At 41.0% G+C, this 22437-nt stretch overlaps 1 protein-coding gene across 2 annotated transcripts in view; it reads right to left on the bottom strand.

Moving 5' to 3' along the window:
- Positions 1 to 21054, bottom strand: part of KCNIP1 (potassium voltage-gated channel interacting protein 1) — a 27773-nt gene extending 6719 nt beyond the window's left edge. Inside the window, exons 1-5 of one of the 2 annotated variants that reach the window (XM_009285691.1) lie at positions 12425 to 12550; positions 10123 to 10131; positions 9839 to 9850; positions 3590 to 3659; positions 647 to 717 (exon numbers count right to left, since the gene is read on the bottom strand). In XM_009285691.1, the coding sequence (XP_009283966.1) occupies positions 647 to 717; positions 3590 to 3659; positions 9839 to 9850; positions 10123 to 10131; positions 12425 to 12526 (264 nt within the window). In that variant the 5' untranslated portion in view covers positions 12527 to 12550. Of the gene's footprint in view, positions 1 to 646; positions 718 to 3589; positions 3660 to 9838; positions 9851 to 10122; positions 10132 to 12424; positions 12551 to 21038 lie in introns of those variants that run through there. The other variant, XM_009285690.2, reaches the window with a different exon arrangement.
- Between the last annotated feature and the right edge of the window lie 1383 nt (positions 21055 to 22437).

A 22437-nucleotide genomic window follows, 5' to 3' on the forward strand; every position in this document is an offset into this window, starting at 1 on the left:
TTCCCTGCTCCTGCTGGCCACACTATTTCTGATACAGGCCAGGATGCCATTGGCCTTCTTGGCCGCCTGGGCACACTGCCGGCTCATGTTCAGCTGGCTGTCGACCAACACCCCCAGGTCCTTTTCTGCTGTTCAACATATCTTGTTCAATATATCAATATATGCTTGTTCAATATATCAAATAAGCTAAACCCCCCCCGTGTTCCAGGAACATACAAATATAACCCTGCAATGCATGATGACTGAAGAAGACACATGACGTACTGGCTTTTCTTTGACATCCAAATTATCCGTGCAAATCACTGGACTGTCCTCCGCCTCTCCTCGACGTACTGGCTTTTCTTTGACATCCAAAAATCCAAATCACTGGACTGTCCTCCGCCTCTCCTCTCTGCTACATAAATCTCTACACTTTCTCACCGTGGTACTGAATAATGTGTTCTATATGTTTCTTTAGTGAAAGGAAACATGCAACTCCATCTGCATAAACTAAAGCAAACCAGATTTTAAAATATCAACTGATTTTAGACTGAAACCTCTAACCCATAATCCAACAAGGCCTACTATTTTACAATGAAGAATGGATGGAGAAGCTTAAAAACACAAAACTGAGAAAGAGGCATCAAAGGAGGATGCAAAACATTACCTCAAACTTCACGGAGCCATTTTGTGCAGTGTCAAATGCATTAAAGAGATAATGCGCATACATGCTAGCATCTGAAAAACACAAAGGGCGCTGATTGGTACAACAGTTCATTATACACTAATGGCTCTAAACAACATTTATGACCTTATTTTCCTTTTGTATAAAATCCAACCTTGTAGCATTGCCAGATATTCTATGAACTACTAAATGTTAACATGGACTTGCATACTGCTCACGCCCTGCCTTAAAACAGCCTTGAAATGTAAACCCTTTCATTACAATAGAAACAATCTGGATTATGGGGCTCTACTTGAAAGAATGAGCAAAAAAAACAAAACCCAAGAGTGTCTCTGGGGCAAATGGAGTATTAGCTCTGGTGGGAAATGCTGCAAAAGCACCAGAGAGTGATTGCAGCATGTGTCCTTCCTTCCTCTACCTTTTGCTTTGTGTGAGATACAGCAGAGATACCCAGGGACTGTCTAACTTCAGAAGGGTGTAGTTCCAGTAACCTGAGTTTGGCCCAAAAGCAATCTCATCTGAGGCATATTTTCATCCTTTTGAATCTTAAACTGCTGGTTTTAGAAATTTTTTTCTATTGAGAAGAACAGTTTCTATGGCCACGTGAAGGATGGCTGTTAACTGGGAAAAACTGTAATGGTATGCAGAAAAAAATTAAATAGGTGTATGACCTTACAACCTTCACTGGCCTGTTCTCTGCTCTGGAGGCAATTCACACTGCTCTCTGTATTACTAGAGCCCAACTTTTCAAGATAGGAGCAACTGACATTAAATTCCCTTAATTATTTCATTGCTATTCTAGCAGCCACGCACTTTTTTTCTCTTCTATTCTTTGCCTCTAGCACACAGCATTAGTCAAGCCCGAGTCTTCACAGTCAACGTATGGGTATTCAGGTGAAGCCTGGTGCCCTGTGCTACGCAGGCAGTCAGGTGGAATGACCCAGCATCTCTTTACTCTGATCTCTATGAAATGATTAAATATTTTCACATTATTCAAATCCAGGAAAGTGTAACAGTGTGCAGAAAAATCAAATACTTAAGTTACTGTCATCCATAAGGATAGACGGATCCATAGTCCACACTGGACTGTAGGAAAAAAAAATTGTCTACTACATTTTTAAGAGAAGGATTCTGAAATAAAATAGGTCCAGAAGAAAACAATAGAATTACTTATGGGACAGTCCTACTAAAAACTAATTAAGCTAAACTAAACAATGAACTAAAAATATTAAACTAGAGGTCTTATTTCAATAGGGTATGATGTACATTAGAAATACTAGATCACTAGTATCATTTGATGACAGATTAGCAAAAATGAAAACCTGCCAGGGATAGGAGCCCTATGTAACAAAAATATCACAAGCCTGAGATGACACTGCACAAAGTTTTTATAATTCAGAGCTACTTCACTACCTCTGGGATGTACGAGTTTATCTGTACAGAGAGCCATAAAAGTGAAAAAATCTCTGAGGAATCTGAAATCTCACAATTTATGATGCTAAGGTTATACAAACAGTTTGGGAACCAAGTGAAAGAAACCAGTATAAAATATGAAATTGCATCTGCTGTTAAACTGATTTATTATTAAGCATGGTTGTACTACCATCATCATTAACCAAGGGAGAATCACATTTCAAGGGAATGGGACACAAAAAAAAAAGAAAGGAAGTCTTTGTCAACTTCAGTAGAGGGGAAAAAAGTTATCTATCTATGAAAAGATGAATTTTCTGTGCCTGATTTTCATTTTGTTTTTCACATATGGGAAGGAAGGAGTCACCCGAGATGTGTCTCTGCAAGGAGTTAGTGCAGTTACTTGGGGTAACTGGAGTTCCTTGGACTTACTCGAACTTAGGTTGAAAACACAAAACACATCCAGAAATACATTAAGATTATAAATACTTAAATTTTTGCATATTTGTTAAAAAAAAGACAGACTCGTAGCTTTTTATAACAAAAACAAAAGCAACTGCAATAGGAAATCATCAAGTCCATACTGAAATGTAATGTAAACTTTTTATAGGCGTACAACTTTGAGGTCACATGCATTGTAAAACATAAGCATAACATGTTTTATCTTCACATTTAGTTGAAAAACTGCTTGTTAGTGACCTTCTTAAAGTAAACGCACATGCACACATACACTCTTGCAGAAACTTCAGTCATCATTCCACAAGAAGTGTATTCTGCAGCTACTACAGGCTGGAATATATTCGGAAAGCCTCAAATACTGAATCTTTTACTAAAAAGCCACTTAAGCCCATGACTCATTTCTTTCAATTTGAGAACAGTATCTCCACAGAACATATCCGGTTAGAAGAACATACAGATTCTTGATTTTTTAAAAGGCAAGAACATACATTATTTGAGAGGTTTTATACAATACTTTAATATGCCAATACATGACACGACCCTATCTTAGTCACACAAACACCAAAAATGATCATTTTGGGTAGCTAGGAGTTCACACATCAACTAAGAACTGCTTTAAGAATTTTAGGGAAGTTTTGATTAATTTGCAGGCCAAAATGAGGTCTGGGACTCTTCTGTGCTAGATACTACACACACAGCAGTCCACCAGCAGGGAAGCAGACACACTGGGGGGAAGCGATTTAGCTTTCTGCCATCCAGAAATTCAGTACCAAAAAAAGCATCAATCCCCAGTTTCTATTTTGGACTCAGGGAACAAAGAGCTGACAACTAGGGGCAATCTTTAATGTGGGTTTGTCTGTTTTCTTGTGAAATAACTGTTCAAAGGGCCTAACTTAATTACCTTAATGTTTGTGTTTCTGTTTAAGATCCTGCAAAGCTTAAGCTCAATTCACATTTCTTGCACAGATTATCTGAAGTAGTTTTGCAGCCAGCTGGCAGTAATGAATGTTAAGGCATGCTTCAATAAACCCGACAGACGCAAAGTACTCTGCTTACCTCCATGAGGAAAAAATTGTGCATAGATCTGTTTGAATGTCTCTTCATTAACAACCCCACTAGGACATTCCTGTTGGAAAACCAAAAAAGAAAAAAAAAAGTCAAGGAAAAAACCCAGCTCTGTAAAGGTTCATTTGCAAAACTCTACAAGCCCGAAGAGAGCAATTAAACAAATCACATTCCTGTTCTCACAGTGCTCTGGATGCACAGACTGTGCAGCTGAAGAAATTAAAATAATTCAGACTGCAATTTCATCTTAAGCATCTCATAGACTTGGTTCACCATTATTAACATTTCTAACAGTGTTTTCAGCAGTGTTTAATCGCTGTTTCATAGGACGACCTAGAAAGGCAGCTCATGCCTTCTGTCATATGAAGATTTCATCTAATAATTACAAATAATGTTAGTGCCAGCTAACCCTTCCCTGTCCGATGCCTCCACACATATGAATTCATTAATCCTCAGCAGAAGACTGTAGCCAGATACCTGACACCAGCTCCACGGAGGCTGACGGTACATACTATACTCGTAAATCCTTACAAACAAGCATTAGTATTAGGCTGAAAGAGATTAGAGCATTTTTAACCTGTTTATCCGCTCAGTCTTCTGTAAACTTCTGAGAAGCCAGACTGTGCCCACGCAAATTTTCTAACCTGGCAACCTGTGGGGTTATTTTACTTTTAAACTCTGGTACTAGAATGTAAGGCACTTCATTTCACTTTTGGCTACTTTGAATAGGGGCAAACACTTAGGAAGAGGGTGGCAGATTTTCTGCCCTGAAATTCCTGAGCTACTCCCTAGCCCGACGGGGTGGCATTCAGGAAGGGAAAATGGGATCCCTGCCTGGAGGGCTCGCACTTGCTCTGCCACATCTGAGCAAAATCCAGGCTGTTATGGTAGTGTGGGGTGGGAGGTGCTCCCTGGGCATGTTTGCAGAGTCTGGACAGCACCCATGAAAAGGGAGGTGTGCCAGGTATGAGGAGCTGGGCCCCCAGGTGCTTTACCCTGTCAGTGATATCTGAACCGAGGTCCTCAGCAGGACGCGGGACCACAGGCAATGGAAGAGATGGGTGAAAAACAGCACAAGAACTGTCTCCATTTTGTGAATCCTGTTTTCTTACTCTCAACTCTTTTTTTAAACTTAAATTACTTAGACAATTCAAGAGAAAACTTAGCTTAACTATGGTGCTTTACTACCCCTCAACAGCTCAGTGCTGTTATAACACGTTTGTGTACCTCAGAGAGCCTCAGGCACTGCTATCTGACTATGTGAAGTTTTCAATTATATACAATATTTCCCAGTTGATGACACTCTTCCTCACAGATTTGCCTATCAACCAATTTTGAAAACTAAACCAGAGCAAAACAATAAAATAACCATGGCACTGATCCTTTTTCACAGAGCACAGATTTATAAATATAGAAAAGTCAGCTCTCTCCCACATTCAGAAATACCAACTGGCAGAGACACTGCGGGGCTGTCCCCTGCTGCAGGCATGTCATCCCATTCACAGCAATTTAAATTCCTCAGCCCCAGCTGAGGCAGTGTGTCACATGGAGGGAAGAGGGAGCAAGAGCACTTGCCACTCCTGGTAGGACATGCTGAAGGTGGATTATCTGAGTAGGTTAACTCAAATCTCTCACAAAACTCGTGCGTATATCTTGGTTTGATGCTTACGATTAAGCTGAAGGCCAGATTTGGGATCAAGAAAGTTCATCAGTTGCTGGCAGTATACTCACTCCATGCTTTCCTCTTTCTGTGTCACACTATGATTGCTGTCCCATTTTAATACAGGTCCTTCAGCAAGGAGTTTCACAGATCTCTAACCCTTTGCACAAGAAATCACCAGCTTTCAATTTTTGGAACCTGACTTCTACTACCTTGCCTGATAGCCCTGAATTCCTGTATAGAGAGCGAGCGCAAACAGTTTATCCCGATGCTTTTTCTACCTGCCACTTGTGATTTTGTAGATCTTCCCTTTGTTATCTCTTTTCCAGAATGAAACATCCCACCCTGAGAAGCACAGAAGGCATTCAGCATCCTTTGACCATCCCTTCTCTGCATCTTTCTATTTCTGTATCCTTTTTGAGACAGCAGCCCAGGACTGCAAGCCGTGTTTAAGATGCCGGTACACTGTTCATTCGTCCTGCAGCATAATGGTGTTCTCTCCCTGTTTCTCTGTTCTTTTCCTAGTGAATCCTAATTGGAACTATTGGAGAAATGGAGTGGAAACTGTTTTTCAGATCTTTTCAATAATGCTAAGGCTAATCCAGTCTGTTGGCTAACACTGTTCAGGCAGCATATCGTATTTTCCTCCTGGACTTACCTTCTAAAGTAATGGAAATTCATTTAAGATATCATTCTTCTGCACTAACACATCTAGGGGGGCCACGCATCTGTGCAGACTGAGATGTTGTGGTAGCACAAGCAAGCTTGGGGATGAACAGAAGTGAGTTTGAAAGAGCACAGAGCTGCACAGCCTTGACATCCAAACACACTACTGCCACATTACACTACCTGGAATATGCCTGCTACACCACATGATGCTGTTGGGGTGGAAACCCCCCTAATCTCCCTATAATTCTATGCTTGGCCTGGACTTCATTAAAGAGCAGGCTTGGGAGTGTGTGTCACGGCCCTAGGTAGGTTTGCAAAGCAGGGCAGAAGCCAGTACTGCTATAGTTACTCACCACCGACAGCCTGGAGCTGCCATAGATGCGTACACTCACTGCGTGTTCCACCCCACTCTGCAGATCCAAGACAGACAAATGCTTATTCTGGTAGCATTACAGGTTGTCGAATTTGAGATGAGTAAATTTAGGAAGTCTAAGAAAATCCCTTTGAATTGGTGACACAAAAAGCTGGAGGAAGATTCAAGTCTATGACTTATTTATTGATGAGTTCTTTAGATACCTTTTAAGAACAAAAAGGACTTTGACAAGAAATTCTTCCACCATGAAAAGCCTGTAAAGGAAAAAAGGCTTTTTTTTTCAAGCCTCTGATCTGCCAGCATCACTTGCTGCTCATGTGCATTCACTAACCACGGAAAAGGACAGAACAAACAAGAGAAATCACTTTATCCTGTGCAAGTCACAGAAGGAGAGCAAGGAGAGGTACTTCAGGTGGCATCAGAAGCAGTTCCTTAATCACATACCTATTTGCTATTTAAATTAGGGTGATTAGATCTGAGTGCCTTCTTCCAATGCAGAAGAAATCCTGTTGTCTTCTACCCACTATTTGGGTAGAAAACCATCAGTGATTTGGGATAGATTTGAGCTAAAAAAAAGGATAATTTGTTGCTTGAGAAGCCCTGAAATTATCTTTTACTCTGTGTCTTCATGTCCTGACAACTGTCCTTCCACTGGTTATGTTTAAGTGTCCCAAATAAAACCCAAACCTGGCACTGTGGTCTTGACCTCGCTGGGGCTACCCCTTCTCCAGCGTTCAAGGCTTGTTTCCACAGCAAGGGGATGAAAAGGCCAACTGGACTATCTAAAGCCAGTGGCTGCAGGACCAGACCTTGGTTTTCCATTTACAGACAAAACTAACAAAACTTTCTAATTCTCTATGGCAAAATTCCTGGTTAGATAAGTATCCTCAAAATGTTCCAAAGCTCCTAATAAAACAGCCATTGCCTGGCTTCTTTGTCACGAGAAAAGCGGTTACTTTTTCATCTATTCATGCCACTTCTAATAAGCTAGAAATCATTAAAAGAAGAATAATTAATAGAAGGTAGTAGCTACCATAAAAGTATTCTCCTAAAGGTCATGTTTCCTAAAGCTTGTAATTTAGTGTACATTAAATAAATAATTTGATATTTATTTATAGCATCTTTTAATCATAGATGAGACCAAGTACCTTATCAACAGCCATTCTTGGGTAGAAATTTTCTCCTTGGTCACCAGAGTGCTGCTGCTCCAAGACCCACACTGGGCCTTCGCAGAACTTCAGAGTATTTGACCAAATTGTCGTTCTTTTTAAAACCAAGCCTAGCACAGCACGTAACCAACCTCTCCAGCACAGTGCTACTGGCCAAACACACCAAAAGTGACGATGTGTTTCTTTCTCTCATCTTGATAAATACTATTATCTCCACTAAGAACCATCACTTCACATGCTTAAAGAGAGTTTATAAATGTAGGGACTGATCATTATTTGCTCTATACTTTCCACAATGCTGTATTAATAGCCCTTGTTTACTAAGAGCCCCAGCCCACCATTAGCAACCCCGAGAATGAAGTTTAAGTCTGCGAAGGGCAGGCACAGAGGAGAGGCTGCTGCTGCAGGCACTCTCCTCGCAGAGGCAAGGTCTCCTGTAGCAGTTTTGGCCATTGTGCCTGATTAAATTTTCTGAATTTCCACATGATCCTTATTGCTTCTGATGCTCCATCTGGAAGCCAAATGAGAGTTTGCCTCAAACCTCCAGGAGTGCTGGGGAGAGGCAGCGCTGACATTGATCAGCCTGTTTAGCTCTCTATAACCGGACTGCTTTCAGACACATATGCTAGTACCAATTCATTTGCACTGAATTGATCACAATTTTGTTTTTATAAGAGTCAAATAATGCAAATAATGCGCATAATTTCTCTTGTGAAAAGGAACAGGTAAGCTTAGTGTCAGTTCAAATTCCACTGAAGACAAAGGTGTACTCATTCAAGAAAAAATTCTTGGCAGTATGAAAAAGCACGGTCCTTCACCGTAACATTCGTAAGGCCTTCCTTCAACAGCAGGGAGTTAGGTTTCAGGTAAACACCTCTCATTTCTTTAACCTATGAATTCTTTTAAAATGCCCAACAAGAACAGTAAACATTTTTTTTTGTATTGTTGTCAAGCACAGAAACAACCCCTCATTATTAAAAAGCTAACTATCGAGCATTGGCATTGACAGCATGAATCATGTATATGAATCTACCCTCTCAGACTTCTTTTAAAATACTGAACCACAAAGGAGCCGAATCCACATTAAAACCCCCCCCCAAAACTAAAAAGAAAATCAAACAAAAGTTACACTTGCTGTTCTTTCTTCTGCTGGAATCAGAAATTAACTTCACTGATTGCTTTCAAAGACGTGCATTGTGGACAAGCAGGGATCAGCAGCAGAACTGAAGAGGGGCTAAACACAACCTGCCCATCAGACTGTTCTCAGAAAACTTGGCCAGAACATGAAAAGGAGTACTTGGGGGGTCACATTTTGCTAAACTAGCGGTATTAAGTTAGCTGACCCCAGACAGACTTTAACATATTCTCCTTCAGGATCCACAATCCAGATTTGCATCTCTAAGCATTCACACATCCCAAGTATTTTGTTGCTCTTACTATGTTCTCCCACTTTGGAAATCTGGAAATATTTTGGGGATTATTGAAGTACCAGAACACTTCTACCTGGCTCATACTGGTTGCTTTAGTCTCCAAAAACTTGATTTGTTACACATGATTACATCTTATACTACACTCCATTACAGATTTGCTAAAATATTCACACTAAAGCAAGGTAAGAATGTCTCCAACAGCCCCTCAGTTATTTGGGTTGTCTGTTTTCTGATTTAGTTTTAGAAAATTATCCCTTGCAGCAAACAACCATTTCTCCTAACAGCACAGAACCCTCCCGGATTGAGCAAAAAATCCCATAAAAATCCCAATCCTTTTAAAATCCATGCACTCAATTCCAAAGAATGTAAGTCATTAGAAACATGGTCTAAACAGGAGGTATTGAATTACTGAACTCAAACCTCTGTCATTGTTGGTCGGTTCATTAATGATCAATTTATCAATCTTAATCTTACAAATATTTTCTCGTTCTCCTCCCTCCCGTTCCATAACTATTCTCCAAACTTTAGTCCTCTGGGGAGTGGAAACTTTCTTCTAATTCCAGCCTATGCCTATTCATGGCCATTTTGTTCCCATGCCGATACTGCCTTTCAGCTCAAACAATTCTCTCTCCTGGTGTAGTATAGACAGAAAGTATCACATTTTATTTTGTTAAGCTAAACCAAGGCAAGATCCACCAGAGGTTCTGCTGGTTTTTGCCATCTCTGTTACCTTGCTTTTGCAGAACCACAGCCAAAGCAATCAGACCAAATGCCTTGCGTTAATCTGGCTCCAGCCTGACAGCAGCTAACTCCAAGGTGCAAAATAGACTATTCTGCATAACGCAGAATGCACCTTGGGGACAGAGATAACTGCTAAGGTAAAAGTGAACTTTTGGTCCTGGCATCAAGAAATGTGGGACAACAGCACCCTTCCATAACTTGAAAAGAAAGCTGAAAGGAAAGAGAGAGGGGACATTTGGCCAGCCAGCAAGGACACTGGCTTGGTTAGCATACTCTGCTTCTCTGGAGTGGCAAAGGATCTGAATTTGGTGGAAGCCTCCATCAGTCTGGTGCAGAAACACCAGACCTGACCAGTGACACACTAGGAAGAAACTGGGAAGGTTTGGAGGGAGTGGGGAAACAGATTTCAGAGACCAAGAAAGAGCACGAATAAAAGTACTGAGAATTCGGACCCTGGTCAGCCGGGACACTAGTCCGGAGGCTACCCCAGGCTGCGTTGAACTGCCTTTGGCCAAACACCGTTGGATGTTCACGAACATCCAATCTTCAGCTCCTGTGACTGCAGCCAGGCTGAGCAGGGCCTCATTCTCTCCGTGTCCATTACAAGTGCCTGTAAATGGCCCTGTGATAATCCAGGTGTTACCTCATGATTAAACAGGACCTGTGCGATCACTGAGAGCAAGCAGTAAGTACAAGCTAGAGAGAGGACAATGACTGTATTCCCACAGGGATTTTGAATCTCCAGATGGCACTGTAACATCATCCCAAAAAGCAGACGGTTCGGTACAATAGCAAATATGGTAACAGCTGAGTCAGTTTGCATGCTGTGCATAATTACTCATCCCATTGAAACCATGATTTACAGGCTACAAATGCTAAAGCTGCCCTTTCATTTCAATTTAAACCTTAGATATTAAAGCTTCACGCATATTGTGTGCATAACAGCTGGAGAAAAACAGACTGCTTTGTCCTAACAACCTGATACAAAGCAAGATCTTGCCAGCACTGCTAATTAATACCAAGACCTTCAGTGAGGTCTTAGGAAGGGGTTTAGGTCACAAGTTAAATGCACTTGTTTATCATTATTCTTGCCCTGGGAGGTAATGCTCTGTACTGCAAAGCAATAGCAAAATTGGGACGGGCAAGAGGGAAATGTCAGATCTGCTGAGAGAGTTGCAAGGCTGCCTCTCTGTTTTGCACTGTAGCTGCTGGCACAGCCAGCTCCTCCTCTCAGCATGGAGCAGTGCTCTTCCACACAGGATTCCCACCAAACACAGCAACACAGAAGGCATTTCAGAGATCTTAGCAAAACACAGCGGTTAAGAACTCTCTGAGTTTAGTCTCCCCCTGTAGGCAGTCATGTCATGTTATACTGTACGTTAACTTGTCAAGCTCTGTCTCAAAAGCCACAAAATTTCTTGCTGACTGCTCAAAGCACGAACGGGTTTCAGAATATCAGTCTTCAGTGGTTAGAAAACTTCACACATGAAATGACCTCCTACGTGCAGCAAAGGCTGTACAAATACAACACATGCACTAAACAGAAAAATATAGAAAGCTGAGCTGTGCCTTGGCCCACTTAGGTGAGCGGTGAAATAAAGGATGAAACCCCCAAACTCCTTGGAGAAGTCAAGTATATATTGGAGATGTGATTCAATCAAATTTCAAGAATCTGTCAAAAAGAAAGGCCCTTCTCAGTGTCGAGGAGGTTTCCCTCAACACTACCTGTATTTAAGATAGCTCGGCTTTCTTTTGGCAAGTGTTTACCCAACAGACTTGACTTCCTCTTTCCAAGAAATTTCAGCATTTCACTGTAACAGTAGCTGAAATGCTGGAGCTGTCCTGCAAGACAACTTAAAAACCACACTGTGTTTATTGAGCTAGCTCGATACTGATCTATTAATCATCATAAAAACATCAGCTGGCACGAACCACCTGGGCGACTAAATCCAGACCCTCAGGCAACCATGTAATGAGTATTCATTCTTCAAGGTCCATAAAACATCTGCTCCATGTAGCCTCAAAATTCCCTATCTGTTTCTATTTATTATGATCAGTCCCTAAGAGGCAGTAGCAGGTGACCTAGAAGCTGAGGCTCACGGAGCCGCAGATTCCCTGCTACCAGGGAGAGCATGGCTGGAACGATGGTTCACAAAGACGAGCAGGGTGCTGTTCTCTGCACGCAGTCATGCCAGCTGGCACGTTTCCTGCTTTCACCTAAATCTGTCGCCTCTCTCTTGTCTCCTCAGTCTTGATACTCATTTCCTTTTGATTTCTTTTTGGCTCCTGACACTCCAGCCTCATTCCCTACTTACGCAGGACCTTATAGTCCTAATGTACTCTAATAACATCCTACTACAAGAGCAAGATTTCTCCAGCTAGAGAAAGGATAAAAAAAAAACATCCTGGGCAGCTAATCACAGGCAAACAGTACTGCTCATATTTGAGCATGAGGAACTGACAGCAAGAATTCAATAAGTAACCATAAAAACATTTTCAGGTTATCTTGAAGTACTGGCACAGTTGAGGAAATTGCAGTGTGCTTACTGACATTTGGGGAACAAATTTAATGAGACTATTATGTGCTGAATATTCATCCAAACCCAGTTGTAGGCAGATTACGGTGTCATAAATATTAGATGGAGAGGCAGATTGTGCTCATTTTGCTGTGGTAGGGGAGATCTAGCACAAAATTCCTAATGTTTAGCAGGGGAATGATACAAAATGCAGCTGAGCAGTTGAGGCTGGTGGGGACATACATACTAGACTCGGTATTGTTCTTACATTTTTAAATCCTCTGTAAAGCACTTGAAGTTCCCTTTTAGTGAAATTGGTTTGTGCTTCAAGCTGTTCCAGTCCTTCGGGTCTATGGCACACTGTAGTCATTTCTAATTCATCTTCAATTTTATCTGAAAGAGAAGACAGGAAAATATTTATTTTGGTTGTTACCTTTGCTCTGTTAACATGATGGATAGGACAGACTGGATTTCGAGAGCAATAGAGAAAAAAGAAGCCATTAACAGAACCAATCTGTATAACTGTTTTCAACCTCTTGAAAGCAAAATAAAAGCCATATGAGTAAAGCAATAGCTCACATTTCTTACTGGGCTGCCAATTAGCTCCCCATTCACAAAGCCGAAACTGGTGGTGAGAACAGAAGGGCAGGCAGCAGATATGTTGCTCCAAAAGGCAACACCAGATATTTCTTATCTAAATATTGAAACAGCGTGGAGGAATAGGCCCTTCAAAGTACTAGCTTTAAAAAAAGCTGTGCAAATGTAAGTGAGAGAGCAGACATGCTTAAGCATATTAGACAATGACATTATACTGAGGGTAAACAGTGAGGGAAACTCTTCTGTGTGCTAGCCAAAAAGCTTGCTACAGAGACACTAAAGGTCACTTTAATCCTAGGAGAAATAAAAATGATGTCCACAGTTGCTGAATCTGTAATGAGTCCAGCCTGCATTTGCATGGGCTTTTTAGGGAAACAGATAAGCAATGAAAAATACTTATGTGCATTTTATTCGAGAGATCACTCTCCCACAAAGAAGAAAAATACTCAAGACATATCACATCCTGTATTACCGTAATCTCACCTCTTTTTTGATGCGCGTTTTTACCTGTCAAGCCCATTTCCCCAGCAGTATAGGTAATGCCCGAATATATACAGATGCTTAGTGTATGCCAATTTAAGATTCTTTAAACTTCAAGGACCAGATGCAGATTTCAGCTGACATGAAAATCCCAGCTACATCCAAAAGTTGCTTGGCATAAAAGCTAAAACTCCCTTTATTATCAAAACTGCACAACTTTTGCCCTGTAAAAATGTTTTAGGTTATTGGGCTCAAATATAATATAGTAATTCCTGCTGAAAGACAAGGATTTCACAAGAAACGTGCAAGGAAATGGAGTCACTCTGAATAGAGGAAAGGCATGAATTCAGAGCAGACTGGCTCAGTGAAAGAACAGACCAGAATAAAGCTATCTTTTCATAAGTTAATTAATTCTGTACATATATATGAAGATTATTAAGGGAGGACACACATAAGTGAGTGATAATAGTTAATTAACATTGGTTCATTGTTTTGGTATTAAGAAATCAGTTTGAAATATTGGTGAATTCAGGATGAGCCATCCTCCTAATCCTCTGTCTGGAGTTTCAGTCAGCATTTGTGGGGCTTGAGCATTGATAATACATGCCTAAATACTATGCTCAAGGTCCCTTGCACAGCAAGGAAATAAAGGTAAGAGACTGTAATAGCATGGAACAGAAGAAGAGTATCCCAACCATTTATGATGCAGAAAAAATTACTGAACGCTGGCAAGTGGCCAGAAGAGGCCTGAAGGAGACACCTTCTCCACACAAAGGGAAAATGAAGCGCGTAGAAATTATAGCTCCTGTTAGAAGAAAGGAGATGGAAAAGGATGTCTGCTACAGGAAAAAGAACAGATAATTGAAATAAGGGGGAAAAGCCATTTTCTTTGAAAGAGAACACATGCCACAAAATGAAGGAATGCAGAAGAAGCTGTAGAGAGAGAAAAAAGTGGAGAAGAAATTCCTTAAAATGAGGGAATGGGAATGAGTGGTTGAAAAAAGGAGAGGAAATCCATTTTGAAGGGATCTAGGTTAGGGAGACTCACCACTAATCCATACGTTGCATAGGAAATACCTTTTGGTTTACCTTTGGCTAACCGTTAATTTACCTAAAACCCTTTACAAAATGCGTGTAACCCCAGATTCCTTCCCCTGCATTTCCCTCCGTCCCCCAATGCAATAAGCAGTTTACATGTGACCTTGACAGTTGTTTCGTTTTTCCATAGGAAGCCATGCATTTTGTGCTGTGCAGTATATAAGCAAGTCAGGCTCTGAGCCCTTCCGTGCTCTGTAACCAGTTAAACATGCCCAGCTTTTCACTGACATTTCCTATTGATTGAGTCACTCTAAAGTTATTTAGAATGTCAGCCAATGTAAAATATAAGCGTAAAATACTGGCCACCTAGTCTTTATATCCTATAATAAAATTCAACAGTGTGTGTGGGGGGAATCTGTGCAACCTGATGTAAGTGGTGAGGCTAATGAGGGAAGCCAGCCTGTTGGATTACTCATACTTGATTTTATTTACGTTCCTACAATGTGGTTGTTCACATGGTTTCTACAGAGGCGGGAAAGATCCAGCTGAGAAAAATCACACTCTTTGCAAAAGCTTTTTGATCTGACTAATCTTTTTGTGGGTATTTTATTCGCCATATGTTTTTTTAAGCAACCAGTTTTCCAAAACACTCACTGGAATTTGTGTTAGTGTTCTAAAAACCAAGTAATTAAAGAAAAAGGTCTCACTCATGGAAAACTTGCTCTATAGCTCCATGATAGCTTTAAACAAAATCTGCAGAATTACAGCTCAAAACTCTTAGTTCTTTGGCTTATCCAGATGTCCTTTATATGAGCAGACCAAAAATTAGGGTCTTGGAATTATTTTTTCAAAATATTCTTGAATAAAATAATACTGGGTGAACATTGTAATTTAATAATGATATATTGTCTTTTGACAACACTAGCCTCATTCAGTAAATCATTATTTCGAAAGAGAACAATTCATCTTCTTCAGCTTGTCCTGCAAGAATAGGTTTTTCCAACAATCAGTTCACGAGCTTTGGTCCCACAGGGCAGATATTTCTATATTAAAAATAAGCCAGATTATTGTTGTAGATTTGATTCTATTTCCCATGCTGAGAAATGTGGCTCTTTTCTTTATAACAAACCGTAGAAAGGAAATTATGAAAAATTCATCCCTTTCTAAGGGCCACTCTATTTTTTCCTTCTGTTCTCTATTCCAGAACCAGCATTAACCTCTGCCTCTGAAGAGGATCTGATGGTTCCCTGTGGGTTAATCCTTTCATCTGCTTCCTCTTCCTTTCTCAAGGGAAATATTTTGAAACTTAGCAAAAAAAACTTGTGAAGCTTTAGATCTGGCCAAGGGGGCACTCAAAATGACACCAGACCAACAATTTTCCAGTAAACACACTCTAAAAATGGTAGAAATTGTTCCTTCGGTGGAACATGCCCTGATGCAACAGACCGGTCCTGGGCATTTCTTGGAGCCTCGCTGCAGAAAATAAACACGAGACAGACTTATTAGGTCATTTTGTCTCTCACTTGCCAATGAAGAGCTATTTTCCGTGGTGTTTCACAGTAATATCTGTTTCAAAAGATAACACTTATTTTAGGAGTAACTATTTCACATTAATAGGCCTCACAGATCAAACATTCCCTCCCTCATGTTTATTGATATTTACGTTTAAACTTTTCTCAGTTATCATCCCATATTCAAAGATTTCCCTTCAGCAACACCTCTGTTCATCCCTCCTCCCTTCCCGGCGAAAGCCCGCAGTGGGAGTAGCACAGCCCTCAGAGCAGGGAGGGACCTGTAGCCGGAGACCTAAGGACACAACGTGTTCTTCTGTACAAATCTATCGTTTCCAACTCAATAGTCTCGACCCCCCCCAAGATTTTTTTTGTCATTATTTGTTTCCTTTCACTGTTTTCTCTTAAGTCAGCTCTTTTAAACCTTTTTCTTCCGTTCTGACACCCGATACATTAACCACAGTAACCTCAGTGGCAAAAAAGGAGATTGTCACTTCCTCATCTGCCCTTGCATTTTATCATATATATTGTATTTCTTCTCATTTACATTTTCATTATAACACTGGCTCAGTCCCTCCCAGCTCTTCAGGGATGTCACTGTATGAAATATGAGCCCTTGCATTTATAAACACTGCAATTTTATTAAACTGAAGCTCACTTTATGGTGGTGAGTGCAAGCAGAAGTGTATATACATAGATACGCACATGCAAATTTAAAGTTTTATTAGGAAAGCATGATGTTAAGATATTTTATCTAATGTCATGTTCTTCCTCAGTTTTGCCTTGTTTACAGCTTGCTGAACACCCTGAGAGATTTGAGCGTGGGAAACAGGCACGCCACTGGTTTAATGTTAATTTTCTTCTCCTTCAGTTTGCAAGTGCACAAACAGACCTAGGGACTGATTGCAGACACTGCGAGGGATGCGTGTGGTCACCTCCCCGGCTCAGGTGACACGTGTGACCAGCCGCAGCAGAGATGAGATACAGCTGTTGCTTACAGCATCCCTTTTGAGCTGGAACTAAGCTCTGCCCTGCTCGGTGGAGACACCCGCCTCAGGGTCTGGGTACCATACAGCTGATTAGGGAGCACTGCACTTTAGCAAATAGGTCCAAATTTATTATTCTGGATCTCAAAGCACGATTTTTTTTGTTGGGTTATCTCTGCTTACCAGTTAGGTGGATCAGTAACTAAAGCAGGAGATTTCTCCTGCTTGCAGGTACTAATAAATGATAATTCAGTCCTTTTTTTTTTTTTTTTTTTAAGCTCCAGCACTTGTTGAAATCATCCCTGGATTAATCCCTTCCACACCAGACAGCTGCAGTGAGTTGCGTCCTAGGCTGAAGATCATGTGCACTGTTTAGCTGGAGCAGAACATGCTTGTGCATTTGCTTAGCTGTTTTTCTTGCAATGTGTTTAAAACTGGAGGAATGGGAAGTAGCACATTCTGAATTAGAATTTGCCTCTGGCCATATTTTTATGGCTGCTTTAATAGGAGGGTATGAAGTCTGGGTCTGGTAGAAGCACTTGTGGTAATCTTACTCCAAAGTAGGTCCAAGATATAATAATTACTAAATTTTGCATTTTTGTGCAAAACATGATCTCTATTTGCTTAGCCCATAGGATAGGCACATTTTGTGTATCAGACAAAATAAAGAGTGACTTCACTTTACAAAGAAAAATAATCCTGACATACTTGCATGCACATGCATATTTTATGGATTGTTGCTAATGAAAGATATTGTATTTCATTTCTCTGCTGCTTGCTCAAGAGCAGAGAATGAATTTTCATTAGAGCAGATCAATATTTTAACTGAATACACTTTGGAAATTACTTAACGAGGCTTGGTTTATACATCCTTTCATATTTGTTCTAATTTTACCTTTTGTTATCGTTACAATTTGAAGATTTCCATACTTAGACTGCCTGCAAATGGCCCTGTGTTTCACCGCTGTAAACTTTGCTGAGCAGAATTTGCATTTCTCCAAGTGATAAACTTGGAGGTAATTTAAGCCTTCATATAAAAGCTGTTTTGTACATCTACATGCCTGCAGACAAAATTGCTTCATCATTGAGGAAAACAGATTTTCAACCACAGCTGGGTACTTCTCTCCATCACAGAACCAGGCAGAGGGACTCAGTCCTTCCCTTACCCATGGTAAAGACAAGAAATCTATTGATTTTAAAGGAAAACAATCTGCTCCAATATTTCACTTTTCCAGATCTTTCCATTCCATTGCACACAGGCACGTTTATCTGCCACGTTATGGAAAACATTGTTTCATTGTCAATTTATCTTAAGAATACACAGGTAACGTAATGCACATCCAGGACAGCTACACGAACTAAGACACTGCCCCAAACCAGTTCCTAAACTTTCAATGCCCATTAGAGACCCAGTCAGTAACTCGGCAGCGCTATCAGCCGAGGGCAGGCGATGTGCCACAGTCAGCACAGAAATCGAGTCCTAAAATCCTCTGTTGACAGCACATCTTCTGGTATTCACTTTAGCGACCTATTTCCATACAAAACCACCTAATCAATATTCTTCAGATCCAACAATCCTTTCCGCAGAAGTGGAACAGGTTAAGTTGGTCACAGACAATGCCAAAGTTGTATTCGTGTACTATAAAATAGAAAACAATTGTGTGTTATTTACCAGCTGCTTTCTCGGCTCCAGTTTTGAACAGCCATCGGGCCCAAATTTATTAACCTGCCCGCCCTTCCTCTTGCTGGCAGCTGCCTCTGCACAAGCAACATCTTGCACAAAAGCACAGGGTTGGTTTCGCTGGGCCAAACTCGCTTGTGAAACACAAGAAACATCAAACACCTTTCCCACACGCCTACCTAAAATACTGCAGCGTTTCCAGCCCTCCAACCTATGTGCCTGGCAAATGAGCTATAGTGATGCCGCATTGTATCGTTAGGGCTGGCCGAGGACAACCCAAGGCCTAAAACATAGTTTAAAGGGAGGGCGTAAATGATGATTTAATAAAAATGCAAATGACCCCATCCCCTGCTTCCAAAGGCTGCAAGGTGAAACTCTGTAACGCCAGGCTCCATGGCTAACGGGAGGATTTTGAAAACATGTTGCTTATAATAAATTCACTTTTTGTCAAAGAAAAAAATCAAAATGTAAGATACAGCTAATGTGCCCAACGTTAATTGTAAAACTGACAAGTATTAGATGAAATGGGTAATTTTACAAATACAGCAGAAGAGGATTAAATTATGTGCAAGATTTATTAGACTGCATCTTATTTTTATTAAAAAAACATTAGCTATATTTTAGGAGCAAGGACCTGAAGAAAAAATTAACTCTAGTTTATCCATGACATCTTTGAAATTAATCTCCAGACAGAATACTTGCTTGGCCAGCTCTCATAGGAAATAGATCCTGCCCGTGGGAAGCCAACCGCAAATATTTGAAAATTTCATGAAGAGAAATAACTAAAGGCCTGAGTCCATAAATGCTCATTACGGCAGAAGGTTATGGGAACGGGAGTCAGGCGAGAGCTGTATTACTGACGCAGTTGGTACTGAAGCACATTGGCTTCAGCGTTCCCTCCTTTGACGTAGGCGGGAGCTGTAGGAAATACCGCTTTTGTCAAGTCCTTTGAGGTCTGTGGTTCTAGATCCCTGGGGCAAAGGCAGGGATCCAAGTACAGCTCCACTATCTGGAACAGTCAAAATATTTCTGTGCAGTTCCATGTGCTTCCAGCAAGACAAAATCTAAGTGTTAGCCTTTAAGCAACCCCATCGGGCAAATACAAATCAACAAGACTAACACATGAGAATCCTGTGGGCTTGTTCCCGCTGACGGGCCCAGAGTGACAGCTCAGATAGAACTTAAAAACTTGTATCTGCACATCTATGAATCCTAACAAAGGGTTAACTAAAATCTGCTCATGGCAAACATCGATAAAAAAATGGCACTAAGATACCTACTGAAGTATCAAATATTAAACACATTTAATTGAACCTGAAGAGCCCTTCATTAATAAATTATTATTATTATTATTAATATAATTGCCTGGCTGGAGAGATCAATTTCCAAACCAAAGGGACTCTTCAGCCAATAAAACAAAAAGGAATTGATGTCTCCTTATTCACTCCCTTTTCCTGAAATGATTCTTTGACTCTTTCAGCTCCATTTTCACCACTGAATCTGCAACACCAAATTCATTACACAAACAGTCAAGCTTAACACGGGCGTTCTGCCTGTGTGAACCTGGAACACCACCAGTTGCAGAGAAAAGCTACATGAAAACCCAACACTGAATAAAATTCTGAGATTAAAAAAAATATAATAGAATTTTAATATTTCTTGGCTAATCCTTGCAGTGATCTATGCAAAATGTCATGTATAAATACTTTCCTCTGCCTCTATACTCCTTTCATTAGTTTCACAGTTGTACACAGGGAGACCAGAACAAGGTTATACTCTGAAAAAGGAGGTGCAGGAATAGTCTGAGGCCACGGGTACCTCCAAAACGTCTTCCTTGCACACAACTAACATCAGGTAAAATTATTTGCATGTGAACTACACAATGTCAAATTTGACTTCAAATGTTTCTGCAGATGCTTACTAACTTTACTCAGCATTAGAAATAGCATTACTTTGGCCATTCCCAGGGTAGGAGACAGCAGGGTGTCCTTCCAGTGCACTGGACCTTACTTGGCACAGCATTTTCTTTTCTACTTTCCTTGCACATTCTCATCTGTCTGTAGCAACATTTATAAGGGAAACAACTTCTCGAAACGGGTGGAAATCCACTGGAAGACTGCTGGATGCTTCTCTGCTTTTCTATGGGGATGCTGCAGAAAATGTGCTTTTGGGACAAGTGCTTTCCTCCAAGCAGCCATTCAAAGGTGTGTTTGCAAATAAACCTCACTAGAAGGGTTAGAAAATTGCTTCACTGGTGATTTTTGGAAAATTCCCACTGATACCATCTAAAAACTTCACACGGAGAGTACCTGAACTGCTAAGTACTTGACTTAGCATGGCATGCGATAGAGCACTGCACAAACAGAAGGACTTGGAGGTTGAGTGGAAGCTCAACCTACAACAGAGGGGACTTGGACGCTCCCTAGGCTGCAGCCTTACCCAGGAACTAGGCAATTTTCAAGTACCTGTAATTTTGTTTGCTGCCAGCGTGGAAATAAACTCAGCTATGGGGAACCTGTTTCCCGACTTAAGAAAACTTTTGCTACAAAAATTATATGACCGATAGAGTCAAACTGGTTTAAATTTTACCTCTCTGATACACGTAAAACCATCAGGCAGGTTCTAGGAAAAAGTAAGAAAAAAATTTAACAAAAAGAAAGTGACAACCGTACACAACTTTGTCTTTTGTTAATTTTAAGGTGACATTGGATAGGTTCTGCAAGTGCTGTGGGGTCCCCTTTCCCAGTGACTGTAAGATTGTTTTCAGGTGTATTTTACATGTTTTTTTTCCTGAACTGCCTCTTTCCCTTACCCCAAGGGACGGGAAAGGAAGTCAGAGCTTGCTGTCCCCTGCATGACCATGAAACTCGGGGCAGCATGTGAAAGGAAGCATGCACGCAGTCACGCACCCATGCAAGCATCCATGCATACAGCAAGACAGCAATGCTGCAGTCGTCCTAGCAACTCTGATAAGGGATAAGGAGGACTTTGCATGCAATTTTTGAAGTCTGCTGAGGGGCAATAAGAAGGGCCCACAGCCTTCCGCTTCCTCTCCACAGCTTAGCTCTTTGACAGCTGTAGAAATAAAAAGGTGATTAGTAAGGGTGAAGAAGTCCCAGGTGGTCTGGAAGACTCTTAACTGGTGCTTTTTGCAGTCACTTCACTTGCAACGTGGTCATTTTGTACTACCCTCACATCCCCTCGGAGAAAATTTCATTAGCAAATTAGGATAAAAGTAAAAAAAAAAAAAAAATTATTTTAAAGATATGTATATGGCTTCTCATGGCATCAGTTTCTTTTTACTGGAGAATTGGGTACACAATATGATCTGCAATAACCTGCAAAAGGCACAAGAGTTTTGGTCAGCATATTACTACCTGCGGCTCCCTGGTCCTACCTCCAGCCCAGGCAGCTCCTGCCCTCAGTCTATCTGGCATCACCTATTTCCTTCATTTCCATGTAGTCTGTGCTTCCAGCTGCCCAAACCTTCCTAAACGTCCTCTCACCACTCTATTGGCTCTACAGTGTGTCACCTCCTGCTGCTGCTGCCTGGGAAGCACCAGTGAGCCCACCTGGCTTCCTCTCACACACCAGCCAGCGCATTTTGTCCCACAGATGGTGTATCTATGTGCCCCCAATGGACACTAGGATCAAGTAGGCACCAAAACTGAGCAATTCCAAATGCTGTGGTTTTCCCTGTAAAGGGATTACAGGAAAAGCAGTATATGAAGACTGTCTAAGCTCACACTGCACATGCTGCACCAGTCATTGTTTTCCTATGGGTAGACAGAGCCCCGAGGCCTTGCTCTCCAGCTAAATCTTGCAGCAGCCCATCTCTGCCAAACCCCGTGGTGCCCCTGAGCAAGCTGTGACCAACTCAGGGCCTGTACCCGAAATCTTAAGGCCGAGAAATTCCACCATGAATTCTTTAAAGCCATTTAAAGAAACCTCATGCTCAATACTTTTCCCTTAAATAGAAAAAAAAAAA

The sequence above is a fragment of the Aptenodytes forsteri genome, unplaced genomic scaffold (genome assembly GCF_000699145.1).
Source record: "Aptenodytes forsteri isolate BGI_AS27 unplaced genomic scaffold, ASM69914v1 Scaffold54, whole genome shotgun sequence".
NCBI classification, from domain to species: Eukaryota; Metazoa; Chordata; class Aves; order Sphenisciformes; family Spheniscidae; genus Aptenodytes; species Aptenodytes forsteri.